The sequence below is a fragment of the Protopterus annectens genome, chromosome 16.part0 (assembly GCF_019279795.1).
Source record: "Protopterus annectens isolate FY-2018-M chromosome 16.part0, PAN1.0, whole genome shotgun sequence".
NCBI lineage: Eukaryota > Metazoa > Chordata > Ceratodontiformes > Protopteridae > Protopterus > Protopterus annectens.
Genome location: NC_056750.1, coordinates 557,620,272 through 557,639,768, shown reverse-complemented (window position 1 = coordinate 557,639,768; position 19,497 = coordinate 557,620,272). Strand labels below are relative to the sequence as shown.

At 39.6% G+C, this 19,497-nt stretch overlaps 1 protein-coding gene across 2 annotated transcripts in view; it reads right to left on the bottom strand.

Annotated features, from left to right (window-relative positions):
* NCS1 (neuronal calcium sensor 1) overlaps positions 1 to 19,497 on the bottom strand; it is a 1,842,585-nt gene that overhangs the window by 55,424 nt on the left and 1,767,664 nt on the right. For both annotated transcript variants that reach the window (XM_044058472.1, XM_044058473.1), the window contains one exon: positions 75 to 194. In XM_044058472.1, coding sequence (XP_043914407.1) covers positions 96 to 194 — 99 coding nt within the window. In that variant the 3' untranslated portion in view covers positions 75 to 95. The remainder of the gene's footprint in view (positions 1 to 74; positions 195 to 19,497) is intronic.

Below are 19,497 nucleotides of genomic sequence, written 5' to 3'. Positions count from 1 at the left end.
TCCTGGAGAAAAAAAATATTTTCTTTTTATTTACTTGCTGTCAGCCTGTAAGGAAATCATTACTCCTTGCTCACCATAGTACAAAACAGGAAGAACTATACAAGGCCATCATAGAGAGACAATGCCTGCACAATAGACGGGTCTGCTTTTGAGCCTTCCTGGAACTCCTGAAGGGTCAGCTTTCCATCAGCATTCTGTTAAAAAATGAAAACGAATGCAAATAAAACTGAGAACTGTACATGCCATAACAAATTTTTAGCTCTTCAGTAATGTATCACTTTCAGCCATTGATAAGACAAAAATATTCCCTTACATCCCAGAAAATAAATCAGACAGTTCCATCCAAGAAATATAAACATGTTACTTTCTACAAGAAATATAAAATAGACACTAGAAAACACAATTAAAACTTAAGTTCTAACATAAATATTCGAAAATCACTTGCAGCAATCATAAATAATTATTTGTATTCACTATGACAGAAAAAAATATCTGTGATGGCCATACCTTATGGTCTTGAAGCTGAAGAAACCGGGATGCCAAACTTACACCTATATCCAGTGGTAACAGTGGATAATAAAATGAAGTGCCAAGATGTGACTTTTGCATCAAATATAACAGCTTTCCTAATAAGAAGCATAAGGAACAGGACACTGTGTTTGAATGCTGATGCAGGATGCTGCAGGCTCCATTCAAGACAGCAGTCTCCCTCATGTGGATTTTGTTCCTCACCCTGTCATTTGGACCATACATATCACACATAGTTACATTGGAATCACCTAATCAGATGAACTTGGTTTATGTATTGGAAACAGGGCTTCACCCTAATCCTGTGGAACCTGCTGTGATAGTTCAGTGTGTCCCATGGGTTCCTTTATGCCAGATAAACCTCTCTTAAGCAAATGCGTCCTGCTGGCTCAATAAAGGTCCCTCTTTCTGCTTATTTTCTCAGAAATATTATACTCAAAGTCTGTCAACTAGATTCTTATTTACTCATCAGAATTTTGCACAATATTTCAACAGTAGCAATTTCACATGCACTCAACACTTATTAAAGAAAGTGCTTTATTGTGCAGTGAAGTCACTGACACTGTCTTATGCTTTTAACCTACGTTTTGTAAACCTTCTTCTTATAAGCTTCAACAGTTAACTTAAAACATTCAAACAAACAATTTTTAACTCTGATAAAATCCAGGTTGAGTCACTTAACATGCAATCCACATACATTGCCAACCTCATGAAGACGGGGAATGAAAACATCATTCATGGCTCTCTGTGTATTTGGTGCTAATTACTCACACATTCAAACTCCTGAATAAAAATATGGAGGTATCCAACTACTTAGCCTAAGAAAATAGTTTAGTACTGATCTTGACATCCAGGACTGGGGTTTCACCCCTGTTGCTCAAATGCATCACGTTTAGACTGGTCATCACAAATACATCAGGTTTAGACCAGTCATCACCTTTTCCTGCTGCTACCGCTTCGCTCTCTCCTTGCTCAAGATCAGCTCATGGTGATGCTTCCATTCATCCTGTATAGTTTGTCCTTTATTTTCTCTTGGATCCCTTACACCTTCTCTTTTGCTTAAAACTCTAGGTGGTCCATCTCCAGCTTCAGCTCAAGTTTCCACAGTACAAGCTAAACTCTAATATAATCTTACGACAATTTGAGTTGCTCTTACTATTCACGCTGCTTACCTACACAGCTCCAGCCTGGCTCTCTCTAGATTTAGTGAACTAAACTTCAGATGTACCCAAGATGGCTATCAACTCATTCTGAGTCAGATCAGCATACGGAAGTCCCTCTGACTCATACTCTTTAACCAGATGCGTACTGGCATTTTTCCATTGTCTTCAAAGCTAATTTTGGCTATTTCCTAACTTACTGCATCTTATATAACTGCTTTGTGACTGCAAGGGTGCATATATCTTTTGGTGACACAAGTGTTTTGCAGGGTATAGAAGTCCAGTTTAAATTTACACTGTTGTCAACAATTAATATGACAAACACAACATTAAAAACACTAAAATACACACACACACACACTACATATGTAGGTCTACCTGTAATTATCAAAAACCCACTTCATCAACTTCTAAACATCGGGACAACTTTGCAGAACACAATTTCCTAAACAGTCAGATCACTAGAATTTTACTCTGGGAAAGTAACCATTTGGCCACCATGGTGACCTTTGCCCTTTTCTTCACTATACTGCGAACTTGTGTGGGTTTCATTTTCGTCACACACACACACACACACACACACACATATATATATATATATATCACACACACACACACGTATAAAGATACATATATGCACTACACACACAAGGTCCTCAGCATTAAGAATGCGTGGTAAGTGAATACTGGTGACTTGGAATGTGACCAAAACCAAACACACCTAAATAAGCTTCTCAGTGAAGTCCTGACCCTTCTTCCTTTTGGGTGAAAATTTTAAATCCAGATAACTTCACCCAAAGCAATGATACTTACATAACCAGTTTTAAGCGAAATAAGATGATGGCTTTTGAAAGGAAGCAGTCTAAGAAGCACAAAACTTGCGTGCACGTGTGCAAGCTTGTGCGAGTGTAAGTTTCCCTTTTCAAAGCTCCAATGCATGTCTACAAACAAAACAAAAAAAAAAGCTTTCTTACAGGTTTCATCTTTGTTTCCCCTATTACTAAAACATATGCTTTGTGCAGCTTTTCACACTCAGCATCAGAGTCGTGTGAACACCAGTTTACACACAAACACACACACACACTGGGGTACACTATTTTGGGTATACCAATGTGGATGATAGTCTTGCTTGTGATTATTACTACAAAATTTCATGGAGAACTAGAAAAGCCAGGCTTGCTCTCTTTCTGCACTTGATATCAGACTGCAGTGTTTTGAGAAGATGATGGATGACCGCTTAACTGCTTCACAATTTCTCTGAAGAGATGCACAATTCAAGAAGGCTGCAGATGTAAACGCTGAACTTGCAAAGTGGATCTCAATTCTATTCCGAAAATATTTTGTTGTATTTATCACAATAGAAAACAATGAAATTAGCTAGCTACTTGAAAAGATCTGTTTGGTTACTGAATGACTCTTCCATTTCACAAAATAATACATTTTATGATAATTTTGAACTTTTATTTTTATCATCAATAATAATAATACTAACAGTAGGACAGTGGATGCTTTTTAATGTCATGTTCTTCCTCAAAACCAAACAATCACCAAACATATCTATGTTCCACAGGGGTGTGCGTGGGGGTAATCTGATGGCTACAGCAGCACTTACTGGTGATATTCCAAGGAGAGGTTAGTTATGTACAAAATTTACCAGAAATTTGTACTTAAATTCTCAGCAAATTACACCAAATAAACACATTAAACAACTAAACAACTACGCTTTTAATAACCAATGACACTATGAAGATAATCAGAGTGGCTGTTCAGCTCAGGTAGCAAAAAAAGAACAAAGGAGAGGATGGAAAGTGTGCTCCTTTACAGCTAAACTGATTTTAACAGCTTTGACTTGAGCCTACAGCAGCATGTACCAAGTCTGTCTGACTCTTGGAAAATATATGCTCAGAAACCCATGTCCTTCTCTGACAAGTGTCTCAGTTCACAAGAATGAATCCTGCTTTTTTAACTTCTTCAAATCTTTTGGGTTTCTAAAACCATGACAGGAATGGACCCCATCTCTAAGTCATAGTATGATTAAAGTTCATGAAATTATTACTGTTTCAATGTTTGATGTCAGCCAAAAGTGTTTTTCGCAGTATCTGCAGTGTGCCCAGTAATGACTCTTCCTGCAATTCATATGGAGTTGCATGTATTGGTAACACATCTAAATATGGGTCTATTTTAGATCAGCGAATGCTGATTGATCGAACTTATGTAAGCAAAAGCTTAAAATATTGAAGCAACAGAAACCCAAATTTTTTCCCAGGGAAAGAATTTGGTTGTCCATTTCTGTTGCTTCGGTATTTTCAGTGCTGTGGTGGAAAGTTATGGGTCAGGTTCAGGTAAGTGTGCGATTGTGCGGATGTGAGTGTTAGGGCAGGTTAGGGCGCGGGTTAGGTATGTGTGCGATTGTGTGGACATGAGGGTTAGGGCAGGTTAGGTGAGTTAGGGTTAGGGAGCGGGTGAGGTCAGTGTGCGATAGTGACGGATTTTAGGGTTAGGGTTTGGGTTAAGGTAAGTGGATAGTTAGTGGTGTGTGTATAGTTTAGTGTAGGGTTAGGTGTCAGATTTTAGGTGTATGTGTGTGGATTGCTGTTTGTTTGGTGTGCTTGTGTTGTGTGTATGTGTTTTGGATCAGCAATTTTTTTCCCTAGGAAAAAAAAATCGCTGTTCTGACAGTTCAAGGTTGTAAGCTTTCGCTTACATAAGTTTGATCAATCAGCGTTCGCTGATCTAATATAGACCCTCTAAATATGATGTAGATTCTTTTTTTATAAGACCCATTGCTCCTACTACTATTATAACTGTCTGGGTATCTTTCTTCCACATTGCTCTCATTTCTGCCTGCAAATCTTAATATTTTATGACTTTTTGTCTGTCTGTACACAAGACACTGGAGTCACTGGGTGTAGAGATTTCAATGTTCAATGATACTTTTGTCTTCTTTTCATGGACCACTATATCTGGTTTTCTCGCATCTATCTTTTGAACTGTTGGTAATGGGTGATCCCATGTGATCATTTTCTAGGATGCTTTGTGGTTCATGTTTCCAGTGTTCAGCCACTTCAATACACAATGTTTGCACAATCCCCCAGTGCAACAGTCTTGCCACATTATTGTGCCTTTCAGTATACAATCCTTCTGACATTACTATGCCACAACCAGCAACAAGGTGTGTGGCTGTTTTCAATTCTGTTTTATAAACATATTTTTCTGTTTCTCCCACATGTTCAATGGACTTTGTAAACCAACATGTATGTAATCCACTATCTTGGGCCGCCAATATTAACTTTTAATCTTTTGGTTTGAATTTGCCTCTCCTTAACCATTCCTGCATTCGATCCTAATCATGAGGTTCTTCCAGAAGTTTTATACACTTGCAACTATATTTATGCATTTTCCACATTTCTTGCCTTCTCATCTGGTCCTTCACCTTATATTATTTATTTAGTTTTTTTGGCACATTCAGTTGCTGCCTGATTTTTGTCTGTTTCTGGTTTGATTTCCATTCCTGCTTGACGCCAATATCCTTCTGCAGGGAAGTCATCTTAGATTTATTCTCCTCATGTTTCAAAACGTTCACTATGTTTGGGTCTTGTGAGGTCAACAGATATGTGTGCAGACCCACAATTGCAGATCTAAACAAGTAATCAATTTCAAGGAGTCCTATACCTCCTTTGGAACGAGGAACATATAATCTTGGTATGCTCTGATTTTTATAAATCATTTGGTTAGCATGAAGCATCCTTCTTGCTTTCCTGTCTAATCTAACATGTTTTGGGGCCAGTCAATCACTCCAAAACTGTAAGTTAGGACAGGAAGAGCAAATTGGTTTATAGCTTGAATTTTGTTCATAGATGTTAACGCTCTTTTCAGGATTAATTTAAGTCTTCTAAAGTGTTCCTTACTAAGTTTTATACCCATTTGTTCATGTTTTATTGTTGATCTTTCATCAGTTCACTACTCTTGCTCAAGTTCTTTTATATCACATTCTTGTCCTAAACTGATGTTTTCTTGGTGCTGCAATTTTCCTGCTTTAAAGGTTGCTTTTGCACATTTATCAAGACCAAATGACCTCATCATATCATCTGAAAAAGTTCTGACTACTTGCAGTTGTGCTTTCAGTTCCTCATATGATGAGTTATACAGTTTTAAATCACTGACAAAGAGATGATGAGAGGTCTTACATGTTGTTGTTTTCTAGGAGCCAAATTATAGCCATGGCCTAATCTATTAAGTAGACAGCTTAAAGGGTTAAGGGCAAGACAGAATAGCAGCTGTGACTGAGAGTCACCCTGGAACATCCCCCTTTGAATTTTTATCCCTGGAATAATAATTTGTCCTTTATCATGGCTTAATTGCAAAGTGGTCTGCCACTGTTTCACAGCCACTGTAACGTAATCGATCAGTGTAGGGTGTTATCTTATACATTTTAAGCACTCTTTGCTTTTTTGTTGTCAATCCACGCCATACTTAGATTCTTCTCCTTTTTACAGTTCTCCATTATGACTTCATTTAGCAACAGATAATCCTTTGTTCCATATGACTTTCTTTTATTCCCCTTTTGTTCTATTGCCATGACTGAATTTTATTCTGAATGACTATAAACTCTGTCAGCATCAATTCCTGTGTATAGTTTATATGTCGTCAGAAGGCAAGTTACTGGTCTGTAATTTTTAGGATAACTTGCAGGTTGACTCTTAAGTAGGAGCATTGCTTTTCCCTGTTGTTAACCAGGTTGGTGTCTGTTCAGGGCGCGCATGTAAATAGTTCTTACTCATGGCTAAATCTTCATGCAAATATGTTAACACTTTTAGCCAGAAGTTAGGTACTGCATCTGGGTCTGGGTTTTTCCTATTGGAAGCTTTCCTTAACTTTATCTCAAACTCTATGGCTGTTACTTCATCCCATTTTATATCCTGTACCTTTAAAGTTCTTATTCTTTCTATCCATTTTGTATATTTGTTATGTTCCACAGGATCTTCATAGATATTTCTCAAAAATGTATCCATTTCTTCTCTTTGGGTGGTCTTTCAATTCCTTTTACCTTATTTCCCAATTCTCTATAGAACTTTTTAAGGTCATCGATAAATTGCTTATTTTGTACTTTTCCTTTATATTTAACTATGTATCTTCTAAGTTTTTCCACCTGTGCTGAGATTTTTAGTTTATTTGCAATAGTGCAAAACAGATCCTGATCCGTTATAATACTGTGCATTGCTTTTATCACTTCTATCTTTCTGAGTATTTTTGTTGATCTGTTTCCTCTTCTATACTCTTCTAACAGTGACTCTTCTTGTCCTAATTGCTTTATAGTTTTCTCTGTTCGATATATCCATGATGGCATTCGATTTCTCTCCTTCCTATTCCCTTACCACCGTTTGTTCTTGTGGTAGAATTTTATTTGTTATTAATTTAGCTGCACAGAAATATATCCTGTTAACTTCTGTTATGTCGCATAGATTTCTAAGGACAGTTCTAATTACTGTATTCATTTGTTTTATCAGATTTCTGACTTTTTACTTTTTGAGTTTTATTGACCTTCTGCAGCCTATTTCTTTCACTGATTTTAATATGTCTATCTATCTCTATTAAATAAAGCAACTCTTCTCTTAGCTCATTTTCATCTAAACTAGGGGCACATTTTTTGTTCTCTATTTCCTGCAGGCATTCTAAAGAGTTCTATAGCATCTTCCTGTGGCGCATTCTCTTCAATTTCATCCTGTGTCATCCATTGCTCCGTCATATGAGAAATTATTGGCTTATCACTCCTCAACATTGACTGCATCAAGAGTTGGCACAGTTTCCTGTTCCCTCCCTTGCTGTCCAGCTTCAAGTGAACGTTTATACTGCAGTAATGCTCCTTATGATGTACCTTCAAAATTAACGGCCTATTGCTTATATGGACCCGATGCTCCAAGGTCTTTCTTGTCCTGCCTACCGTTTCTTGAGAAAAATTATTTTTGGTATGCCAGAGTAAAGAAAATCTTTCCGGTTCATAGATAGGTACTAGGCTATCGGCCCAAGGGCCTACTTAAGCCTAGCCAGCAAGGTTCCATAGCTTATGCCACCCAAGAAAGTTATTTTCCTGTGCCACTGTCCAGCAGAGATACAGAAGTGATCCCCGGGGTGTATTCCCTATTTCCCATCTACTCATCAAGATTTTTCTTGAAGAGAGCTAATGAAGAACTTTGCTTGACATAGATGGGTAGCTTGTTCCAGAGTATAGGAAGTCTCTGTGATAGGAATCTATCCCTCCAGTGTGTCCTGTTTATTGTGGTGACAAGGTTTAGGTTCCTAGAGCCTGTAGCTCGGAGGGATTGGGATTTATTTAGGTGTACCATGTCCAACAGCTCTTTTTGACATCAAGCCTTAGCCTGCATTTATTTGGCAATATTTTACTGCTGTTAAGAATGATTCCAGTTATTTATGCATAAGATAGGATTTCCTGGACCATCCGTGAACGATGGGACTCTCACAAGTATACCATTAGACATAGTTGGTTCCGCTGTGTGTCAAACAAGTGAACAAAGCATACTAATACTGCATGACTGGGGAACAAATATATATATATATATATATATAGAGAGAGAGAGAGAGAGAGAGAGCTGGATCAGTGAGAGGGATGAGTTAAAGACAGTTTGCTGTCTTTTTCTTTTTTTTCACTGTATGACTATGTTTGGCATATATTTTGCTGGTATCCAGATCAATACTGCAAGAGTGTGGCTATTCCAATTTGCTGATGACTGCATGATGGCCACTAGTGATCAATCGCTGATTGATAGCAAACTATGCCAGCAAGTTCTGGACTATGCCTATACCATCTATTATGAAAACAGTCTAAAATTAAATACTAAAAAATGCAGTGTGATACTATTCAGTAAGCAAGTTATACCTACTTCCTAGCATATTTGTGACACTTCTTTACAGACTGATGCTCTCATATAAGACCTTGGGACATATGTAACTCAATCTATTTCTATTACTGTGTTTCATCCATAGTCTGGAAATACTTCTATCTGGCCCAATGAAAAAAAAAGATATTTTCTCTAAATATAACGATAAAATTATCCTCTGTATTCTTCCTTTACTGAATATACAATTTCCCTTCGGCATATACCAGACAAGGCATATTGCCCCAGAAAGCCTGCAGAAATTTCTAATTAAGAAAAATCAGAGGCCTCAATTCCCTTGGTTACACTGAAAGATTAGCTCAACTATCCATACACTCTGTGATCTAAAGATCCTTCACAGTTACCAAGCCTGGCACACCATGCCAAATAGAAGCCAGCTCTATTCAAACTCTAATAATTTACCAGAACCAGCAATATAGCCAATCCACTTAGAAACAACTTTTATCTATACCAGAAATGAACAAAACTTTCTAGAGAGATTCTTAACCCAAGACATTTCTCAGCTTTAGGACAAACTTCCTCTACACGTGAAACTCAGCAATACTTTGGCTTCATTAAATGTAAACTTAGATAAACAGATGGGTAGCCACATATTTACCTCTGGGATTACCTGCATGGCTCTTCTCAAAAAAGCAACAAAAGCATTACCATTAGAGTATTTTTCTTTAGGGTGTTACTCTTATGGAGGAGGATGACCAGTTCTGCAATCATAACCAATTTATCAGTTTTGAAACATGCATGTGAAGAAATTCACCCTGACAATCAAAAACATATAGTTAGTAGTCATGATCAGAAAAACCCAATCATAAATGTCTGTATGACAAAGAGCTCTAGCTGCTCCATGTACTTCAGGTTACAGGGAAAAAAGGTACACAAAGTAAGCCACAAAATGCTAGCACAGCCCAGTCCACAGACACCAGGCAGTGACTGTTTGTCTGATGAACCCAATGACTTTAAAAACGGTTAGACACTTCACTCTGCCACTGTTATTTTGTTTTGTGGTACAGTGAAGCATACAACGCATGCTTCTGATGCAGTTTTCTGGTGACCACTATTAAGATGCAGTGTGAAACTACAGCTTCACATCTCTGAAAGGTGCTTAACAGAAATGTTAAGTACCTTTCTTACATCAGAAAACTGCTTAACAAAGTTGTCTTTTCCTGAATTCAGAGCATAATTGTAGCACTGCAATGATGTTTTATATATAAACATCTTTCCCATGTAGTCACACTGACTGCTTGTCTAGCAACTTCCTTTGTTACTATATTTTATGAGATCCCAATATGCAGGATTTTTGCACTACATCTGCCAGTTTTGGTACAACATTACAATAGCACATGGTGATACAGTATCTGCTGAGTAACAGTAGTCTGTAGTGTAAGCTGTATTTATTTTATGTGAATAGCTACTGCTGGCTGAAATAAACAGTGGAATTCGTCACTGCATTCACATCCTGATGAAGGTAATAATATACCCTACCAAATCCAATACTCATCTTTTAAAATGGGGTACAGCATGTTAATTTCATTGTCAAAATCCATGCATCACGGACATGAATGAGGACATATAAACAGCCTTAGGTCTTGAGATGTTAAACTTGCATGCTGGCATGATCTCATATTATTATGCAGTTAAAAGGTTGATTTCCTTGCTTTGCTTCTTTTATGGAATCAACAAGGTTCTTCCCAATTTAACACAGTCAAAATTTTTTTGCGTGCAAAACCTCAAAAAATGTTTAACATCAGGATCTAGGCATGCAACATCAGGGGGGTATATTTCTATAAGACCAAAATACCGCATTAAGGTGAGAGACAAAAAAATCTAAGAAATAGAAGAGAGGTCAAACTACAACTTTGAAAACTGAAATAAACAAGCTGGAAAAACAGATTAATCACAGTGTTAGACAAGATCAAGAAAACTTTGAAGAAAATTTATATAAAGATATTGAGCATAATAGGAAACATTTTTACAGATACATAAGATGTGGAAGGAATAAAGATACACAAATTGATAAACTGTGAGCAGATTCTAAAATGTATTCTCAGACACAACAGATTATAGTTATATTTACAAAATCTTATGCAAAACAGTCTGGCTCCACAAAAGGGGTAGTAAGTTGTCCTAGTGACATCCAGGTAACCTCAGATACTGGAATCAAATTAGACTATATTGAAAAAGAACTGTGCAAACTGGATCCAAACAAAGCACAGGGAGGAGACGGAATAAGTAACAATGACCTGAGAACACTTCAGCAAGAACTTACACTACCATTACATCTGTTATTCACTAGGTCATAGAAATATGGGGAGATTCCTCAAGATTGGAGACATGCACTTATTAAACCAGTCTTTAAGGGAAAGGAGAAGAGGACAAACCCAGAATCATATAGACCCTTAAGTCTACTTTCATGTTGTGGAAAAATAATGGAGAAGGTAATACTGGATAAGTTACTGTCAGAATAGTATAGGTTGGGACTTGAAACCATACTCAGTCCCATATATCAGCATGCCTATGTTGAAAATAGATCTATTACCACTTGTAGCATGATGTTCTATAACAATATAATAACAGCTATGAATGAAAAATTGTGCTGTGATGTGATTTATAAAGATTTAACTTCAGCATTTGACAGGGCCAAACACAAAACAGTGGTCAATAAATTAGTACAACTAGGTATTGGTGTACTGTTGATAAGATGGATAGCTGCACGGCTTACAAATAGGACATGACAAGTATCACACACCAACTGTACAGGTGAAATCATTGGTTACAGTGAAGGTGTCTCACAGGGCTCTGTCCTAGATCCTTACTTGTTTAGATTGTATCTTTCAGACTTTAGTTTTTCATCTGAGGTGTTCTACAGGCTATATGCTGATGACCTGAAATTGGATAAACTGTTTACAAGTGTTACAGATAAGGCATGTCTGCAAAATAATTTGACTAAATTGACCATTTGGGCACAGGAGAATAATATGTTGATAAATACATCAAAAACTAAGCATATGAGATTTGGGAGACAAACTGAAAGGTGAATATTTAATACAGCACGCAGTGACTGAAAAGTACAGTTTTGTACCTACCATAAATGTAGATGTTCGAGTGTATACACTGCTGCAGTCATTACAGTTGGGTTATCCTGCCGTCAGGCAGTTCCCCAGTTGGCCTGAGTTCCAAAGTCTAGGTCCGGCGTCAGCTGCTGTCGCCTCCTCCCTGACGTCAGTGCAACAGGGGTATATAAGATGCAGCCGACGCCATTTTCTTCAGTTTTTCTTGCCCCAGATGTCAGGTGCCTCTATATAGGTAGGCAATTCCAATTGCTAATAAAACATACATAAGAAAAGCAAAAAACAACTTACAGCTACCAGCAAATACTTCCCATAGGTAGTAAGGGTAGAAGACTTAGGTACGTACCTGCCAGTAAGAGGGGAATGAGGGAGGGTAACCTGGACTGCAGCAGTGTATACACTCGAACATCTACATTTATGGTAGGTACAAAACTGTACTATGTTCATCGTGTTACACTGCTGCAGTCATTACACTTGGGTAGAATCCCAAAGCAGAGGTAGGGTGGCTGGTTCTATAAGGCGTTAGGGGTGGCTATAAGGCCCTGCAGCACTGCAGTGGCGAAGCCAGCTCTGGATTTAGAGTATAGAGGCAGATGGTAATGCTTGGTGAAGGTATGTACAGAACTCCAAGTTGCTGCTTCCAAAATATACTTGGTAGGTACTCCCCTCAGGTAGGCAGTTGAAGTGGTTACTGCCCTGGTAGAGTGATATCTAATGCTGCTAGGTACAGGTTTTCCATGGTATGTGTAGCATAAATGTATACAATGTCCTATCCATTTTGAAATAGTCTGTTTTGAAATGGCTTTTCCCTGTGCTCCTGCAGCATATGCTACCAATAATTGGTCAGATTTTCTGAAAGCTTTGGTTTTGTCCAAGTAGAAGCGTAACTGCCTGTGAATGTCCAAAGAGTGCAGTAGTCTCTCCCCTTTATTCTGTGGTTTAGGATAAAAAGTTGGAAGGTGAATAGTTTGGTTTAGAGCCACACTGGATACCACCTTTGGCATAAACATAGGGTTAGTTCTTAAAGACACCCTATCCTGGTGGAAAATGAGGAAAGGTTCCACTGCCATTAGTGTCTGTAATTCTGAAACTCTTCGTGCTGATGTTATTGCCAGGAGCAGAGCAGTTTTCCAAGAGATATATTTTAATTCTGCTGTGTTAGCTGGCTCAAAAGGAGGTAAAGTAAGTTTTTCCAAAACAAAGTTGAGGTCCCAAGTTGGAGTAGGTGCTCTACGGGGCGGTCTTATGTTTTTAGCCCCTTTGTGGTACTGTTTTAACAGAGGATTATAGAAAATTGGTGGATCCGTGTTGTAATGAGCAGAGATAGCAGAGGCGTGAATCTTAATGGATGAGAAGGAGAGACCTTTGTCCAGCATCTCAGTTAAGTATTGTAGAATCTGAGGAATGTTTGGGACAAGAGGGTCAAGGCTGTGAGCTTGGTTCCAGGCACAGAATCTCTTCCATTTATCCGAATAGGCTTTCCTGGTACTAGGCCTTCTGGCCTCCAGAATGACATCCATAACAGCTTTGGAGAGAGGCACTGCTTGCTTGACAAAGGAATCTTCCATGCAGCTAGGTTTAAGGTCTTTAGCTGGCTGTGTAGTATTTGATTGTTGTGCTGAGTCAGCAGATGTGGGATTTGAGGCAAAATCCAGGGTGGTCCTTGTGCTAAGCTCCTTAAGATTGGGTACCATTGCTGGCGTGGCCAGTCTGGTGCAATCAGGATCATCTTTGGCTCGTCTTGCCTGGCTTTTATGAGTACCTTTGGCAGGAGAGGTAGTGGTGGAAAAGCGTATACTTGTAGGTTCTCCCAGCTGAATGAGAGGGCATCCACTTTCCATGCTTGTGGATGGTAACTCCTTGTGCAGAATTTTTGTAGCTGGCAGTTTATTGGGGATGCAAACAGATCTATGTCCGGGCTCGACCATTTCTGTGTTATCATTCTGAATATTTGTGGATTCAATTCCCATTCGTGGGGATCCATGATGTTTCTGCTTAAGTCGTCTGCCAGTGTGTTTATCTCTCCTGGCAGGAATTGTGCTTGCAGATGAACTTGGAAGGTTTATAGCTGTGTTCCACAAGGTCATGGCTTGTCTGCATAGGGGGTAGGAGTGAGTGCCCCCTTGCTTGTTTATGTACCACATAACTGTGGTGTTGTCTGTCTATCAGTAGTTGTCCTGGATGCAGCAGGTCCTTGAAAGCTATAAGGGCATTTTGTACAGCTAGCATCTCTTTTTGATTGATGTGAAGATGCCTTTGTTCTTTGGGCCACGTGCCCTGAATACATTTGCCTGCCATGTGTGCTCCCCAGGTGTAATCCAATGTATCTGTTGTCAGTGTTTGCCTGGCTGTGGGTTGTCTAAAAGGCTGTCCCTTGTTGAGGTGACAAGCTTGAGCCCACCATTGAAACTCCTGTTGAAGGCAAGGGATTAGTGGTATAACTGTTTCCGAACTTTGACAGTGTTGAGACCATACATTCTTTAGGTACCATTGTAGTTTCCTCATATGCAGTTTGGCATATGGAATTAGTAGTATGCAGGATGCCATGTAACCCAAGGCCTGCAGAATTTTTCTTGCAGGGAGCTGGGTCTTTGTTGCCATCAATTGAAAGTAATGAGTCAGTTGTCCTTGCTTGTCTGGCATGAGATAAGCCATCTGGGCCTTTGTGTTCAAGCTGGCACCCAGGAATATAATCGCTTGTGAGGGCACTAGTTTTGATTTCTTTTCGTTTACTGTGTACCCCAGGCAACTTAATAAATTTTTTACAAATGCCAGATGTATTAGAAGAATGTCCTTGCTCTTTGCTTGAATCAGGCAGTCGTCCAGGTACGGATAAATTTGAATTCCCTTCTGTCTGCAAAATGCAATTACTGGTGCCAGGCACTTTGTGAAGACCCTGGGCGCAGTAGATAAGCCAAAGGGCAGTGCAGAGAATTGGTAGTGCATTGAACCAGCTATGTATCTGAGGTATCTTCTGCAGTTTTGTCTGATAGGGACATGCAGGTATGCCTCTTTGAGGTCCAAAGTCACGAGCCAAGCTTTCTTGCCCAGCATGGGAAGAAGCTGCTGTAATGTCAACATTCTGAATTTCATAACATCCAGGTAAGTGTTTAGAGATGAAAGATCCAGAATGGGCCTCCAGGCTTTGTCCTTTCTGGGTACCAGAAAGAGTCTTGAGTAAAATCCTTGTCCTTGCTCCTGTGATGGTACCTTTTGAATAGCTCTCATATCCATGAGTGATGCAATTTGTTTTTGAGCCTCTGCCCATTGATTTGGTGGCAGATTTGGCATTCCTTTTAACCTTGGCAGAGTGTGAAAGTGGAACCTGTAACCTTGAAATAAAATGTTGAGAACCCATTTGTCCTTGGTGGTCATTTGCCAATTGTGGTAGAAGAGTGTCAGTTTTCCTCCCAAGGGGGCTACCAAGAGGGATTTGTTTGGCAGCTGTAGTGGGAAGTCATTGGAGCTGTTTTTTATATGGTTGGGGCCTGTCTTCCCCTTCTTTCTGGCCTGATGCAACCCATTGTCGAGGCCTGTAAGGACCTTGTGTGTGACTTCTACCTCTTGGACGTCTGTATCTTCCCCTTTGAGGTCTGTCTGTAATTGGAAAGGACCAATTCTTAGTTGGCCAGTTTCTGCTAAATCTAGGAGGCTGAACCTGTAAGAAATCCTTTACTGTTTGCACAGATTTTGCCTTATCCTACATTTTCTTTAATACCTCTTCTGCCTTAACTCCAAATAACACATCCTGCTGCAAAGGTGCATCCAATAATTTTGCTTTAACATGATCTGGTAACGTATGTTCTTTTAACCAAGCATGTCTTCTAATGACAAAGCCTGTAACTGCTGTTCTGCAGGAGGCCTCTAGAGAATCAAAACCACATTGCAAAGTATGCTTTCCCACTTGTTCAGCTGCATGCAATAAATCCTGCATTACTTTAAAATTAGGAGGATCTGATTCTGGAAGCATTTTCTGTTTTAACTGAGACAGTAAAAATTGCTGATATTTTAGCATGTGAAACTGGCAATTTAAGGCTCTCATTGCTAAAGTTGCAGACGTATATACTTTCTTTCCCCATCTGTCTAATGCTCTGGAATCTCTTATCAGTGGGAACTGAATTCTTGGCTGATGAGGCCTTAACTCCTTTGGGTCCCTGAGAAATAGTTTCAGGATCAGCTACAGGGCTTTTATACAGAAATTTATGTGAGTCAGGGTCTCTGTAGTATTTGTCAGGTTTAACAGGGGCTGGAGGTAAGGAATCAGGATTTAAGCTGGATTCAGTATACACATCATCCACAATATCTAACACTGACGGAATAGCAAGGGGTCCGTGTTGAGGTAGTAAAAGGAAGTCTCCGAGTCTTTTCTTGGATTCTGAGTAATGCTCCCTCATGGTATGTAGGGTTTCTCCAAAGGAGTAGTCCTCAGGCGGTGAGGCTGATGGAATTGATTCCTCAGCATCAGAATCCTCCTAAGGGGGGTAAAGAGTATCCTAGGTTTGAGGATGAATCAGAAGAGATGGACACCTGGTCGGATGAGTCATAGTCTGCATCCTGTCTAAGCCTTTTATCAGGAGGGGGGTGGGACCCCATGATCAGAGTGATTAGGTCTTCGGCCATTTTGAGCATTTGTTTCTTAGGCATGGAGGCCTGACGTGGAGAATGCTGTATTTGTTTCTTTGATTTTAAAGGAGGCTTAGACTTAGCTGAGGGTTTAACGCTTAACTGAGTAGGTCTAAAGACACCCTCTGAAGCTGTGGGATGTTCTGCTACTCCGGATCCCTCTGAAAGGAGTGTCTCGGTAAGCTGAATAACTTGTGCGTTCGAAGGCCCAGCCATCTCCACGTGGGAGTCAGATGGCAGCCTGTGGTTCTACAGAAGCGGTCATCAGGGGCTGCGAAGGCGCCTCGCTGAAAACTGGAGAACTGGCGACTGGCCTAGAAGAGGCTTCGTCATCAGTTTTAGGCTTCGGATGCCTATCCTTGTCTTTGTGCTTTTTGTGTATTCCGGTTGTCGGAAGTTCCGATGGCATGGTATAATTGAATTTTCTACCAAAATAATATCGGGCAAAATCAAACCGACGTTTAATAGTGCGCTTGTTAAACCTAGCCCAAAACCGACAACCAGTGACATAGTGGTCTGGGCCTAGGCATGGGATACAATAGGAATGGAAATCCTCATGATATTTGCTTCCCACAAGAAATACAGTTATTAACTTTTACTGACATCGGTCTGAGGCAAGAAAAAGTTTCCCCAGTGGGGTACTTCGCTTTGTAGAAGACTTCGGGTCTGGATTCGGAATGAAAATCTCAGGAGATGGCCGACCGGCACTTGCAAACTGCTTTTGCTTCGGGCACCGCGCGGCAAGAAAGACTGAAGAAAATTGCGTCGGCTTCATCTTATATACCCCTGTCACACTGACGTCAGGGAGGAGGCGACAGCAACCGACGCCGGACCAAGACTTTGGAACTCAGGCCGACTGGGGAACCGCCTGACGGCAGGATAACCCAAGTGTAATGACTGCAGCAGTGTAACACGATGAACATCTGTAGACTCATTTAAGGACCTGGATATATGGGTAGATTCAGCCACGAGTTTTTCTAATCATATCAACCAATTGGCCAATGATAGTTATAGAACTATAGGTTGTATAAAAAGATTTATAAAGTCTAGGAAATCAAACATAATGAAGTCATTGTTTGTTAGTTACATTAGGCCCAAACTTGAGTATGGAATAACAATATGGAAACCCTACAGGAAAACAAGCATGAATAAACTGTAAAAAGTACAGTGGAAATATACCAAGGGCATCCATGGATGTGAAAATTTAAGTTATTATGAAAAACTAAAATATCTGAAATTGTACAGTGTCTCTTACAGATATTTAAGAGGAGATCTTATTCAGGTATATAGGGCATTTTGGGACAACTACCTCTGGGAATGTTTGGGGTTATCAAAAAGTACTAGAAAATCATCAGATAGCCTATGTAAAAGATTCTATAGGAATGAGAAGTGTACTAACTGGTTCTCTGAAAGAGTAGCTGACGCTTGGAACAGATTACCAAATTACATTAAAGCAAGTACTAGCTTAGATATTTTTAAGAACAGCCTGGACATTTCTTATGGGAACAAGTGTTTTGGTATATTGGCAAGACAGAAGGGTATTAATGCCCGTGGTTGAAAAATATGTATGTAATTATAGAAAATTTTCATAGAACCTTGCTAATAATAATGAGTGACAGAAGACTAGGATTTATGTTTGGTCACACTAAAGCTTTTTCATGGCAATTTACTAACCCCTGACAGGCATATATGAGTCTGTTCCATATCCCATTTTTACTAAGTCTTCCTGGTCTGCTGGTAACTGACCCTGTGGCCCTTGGAAGTAAGTGAGTTTTTTTTTTATTTATGTAGTTGTTCAGGGTATGCTAGAATGGATTAGTATTTATTTTCTATATACTCCAGTTGTTATAAGATTAAATATAGAAAATATTTATTTAGTTTACCTTATTTACACTTTGTTAACCAGGTTAGTACCACTAGTTAGTTACCTTATTTATCCTTTGTTAACCAGGTTATTACCACTAGGCTAGTGGCTTGTTTTCAGGGGGAAACTCACGGTGGTACTTGTATTACTAGGGGAAATTTGGCCAGGGAATTGGGGAACATCCCCTATTCGTTTCTACAGGTGCAGTGGGAATCTTTCACAGCCACCTGACCTACCGCCAACTCATGCAGATGGGACCTCAGCTTAACATCTTATCCAAAAGATGACATACCTAGGAGTGCAGCACCCTGTTTATTTTGCACTGCAGTGTCAGGAATCAATCTACCTGGTGTGGGACTACAATTCACATCCTTCTGCACCAGAAGCAAGCATGCTACCTGTTGCGCAACTGTAAACAGCCCAATCAAGAGGATTTTCTTTCTAGCAGCATATTACAGCAATCAAGTGTACTCCAGTGGCACAGATGAATAAAGCACTTACAGCACCTCAAAAATCTGGACCTGAGAAGCAGCATAGGTGCTGGAGAGACCAGATGGAGGGGAAAATGGAAGTGTGATCACTGCCACAGGCTGACAGTGTGGAGTGGATGGAGGTTACTTAGACTTGCTTGGCTCTTAATTCTCTACTGCAGCAAATTCTGCACTGCAAATGGTATACCTTTTGGTAGGGAGGTTGCACGTACATCTTCTGTAGGCAGTACTGCAGAGCTAGCAAGGCTGCCCTGGGGTGGAAGGGGGTTAGGGCACACTTTGTGGTAATAGCAATAGTATGCTGCTGTACTAGCATCCTTGATCTTATCAGCTCAGGGGAGCCTAAGGTGGGTCCTGTACACCTGGTGAAACTACCCTCAAACCTACAGTGAATAAGAAAACCACCTAGGTAAAATAAAACAGAATTCCATACATGAAGCAAGGTAGGATATCAGATCCTAGCTTCCATTACTTTTACAAAATGCAAATACATGGCAATCTATTGGGAAGGAAAATATTCTTAGGATGTGAGGAGCATGTGGGAGAGATGTGCACTGATAATTATGACTTATTTCTATCCAAATTTTATAGGTTTCAGTGGTCACAACAGATATTAAGCATACTGTAGAGCCTACATAGGGAAACCTGCTGCACACTGGAAAGTTTAATTTCACAATATCTACTGAAGATTTCATCTCCAGTATTGGATGAAAGATAGCACCCACAGATAGAAATGGTGTTGTGTTTTATGGGCCCTAAGTGTCTTACGTTCTGCAAGCAATGGCTGGAAAAGTACAATATTCTCCTTTGTCTGCATTAGACAGTGCACTGACCAAGACAGAATGTACATCT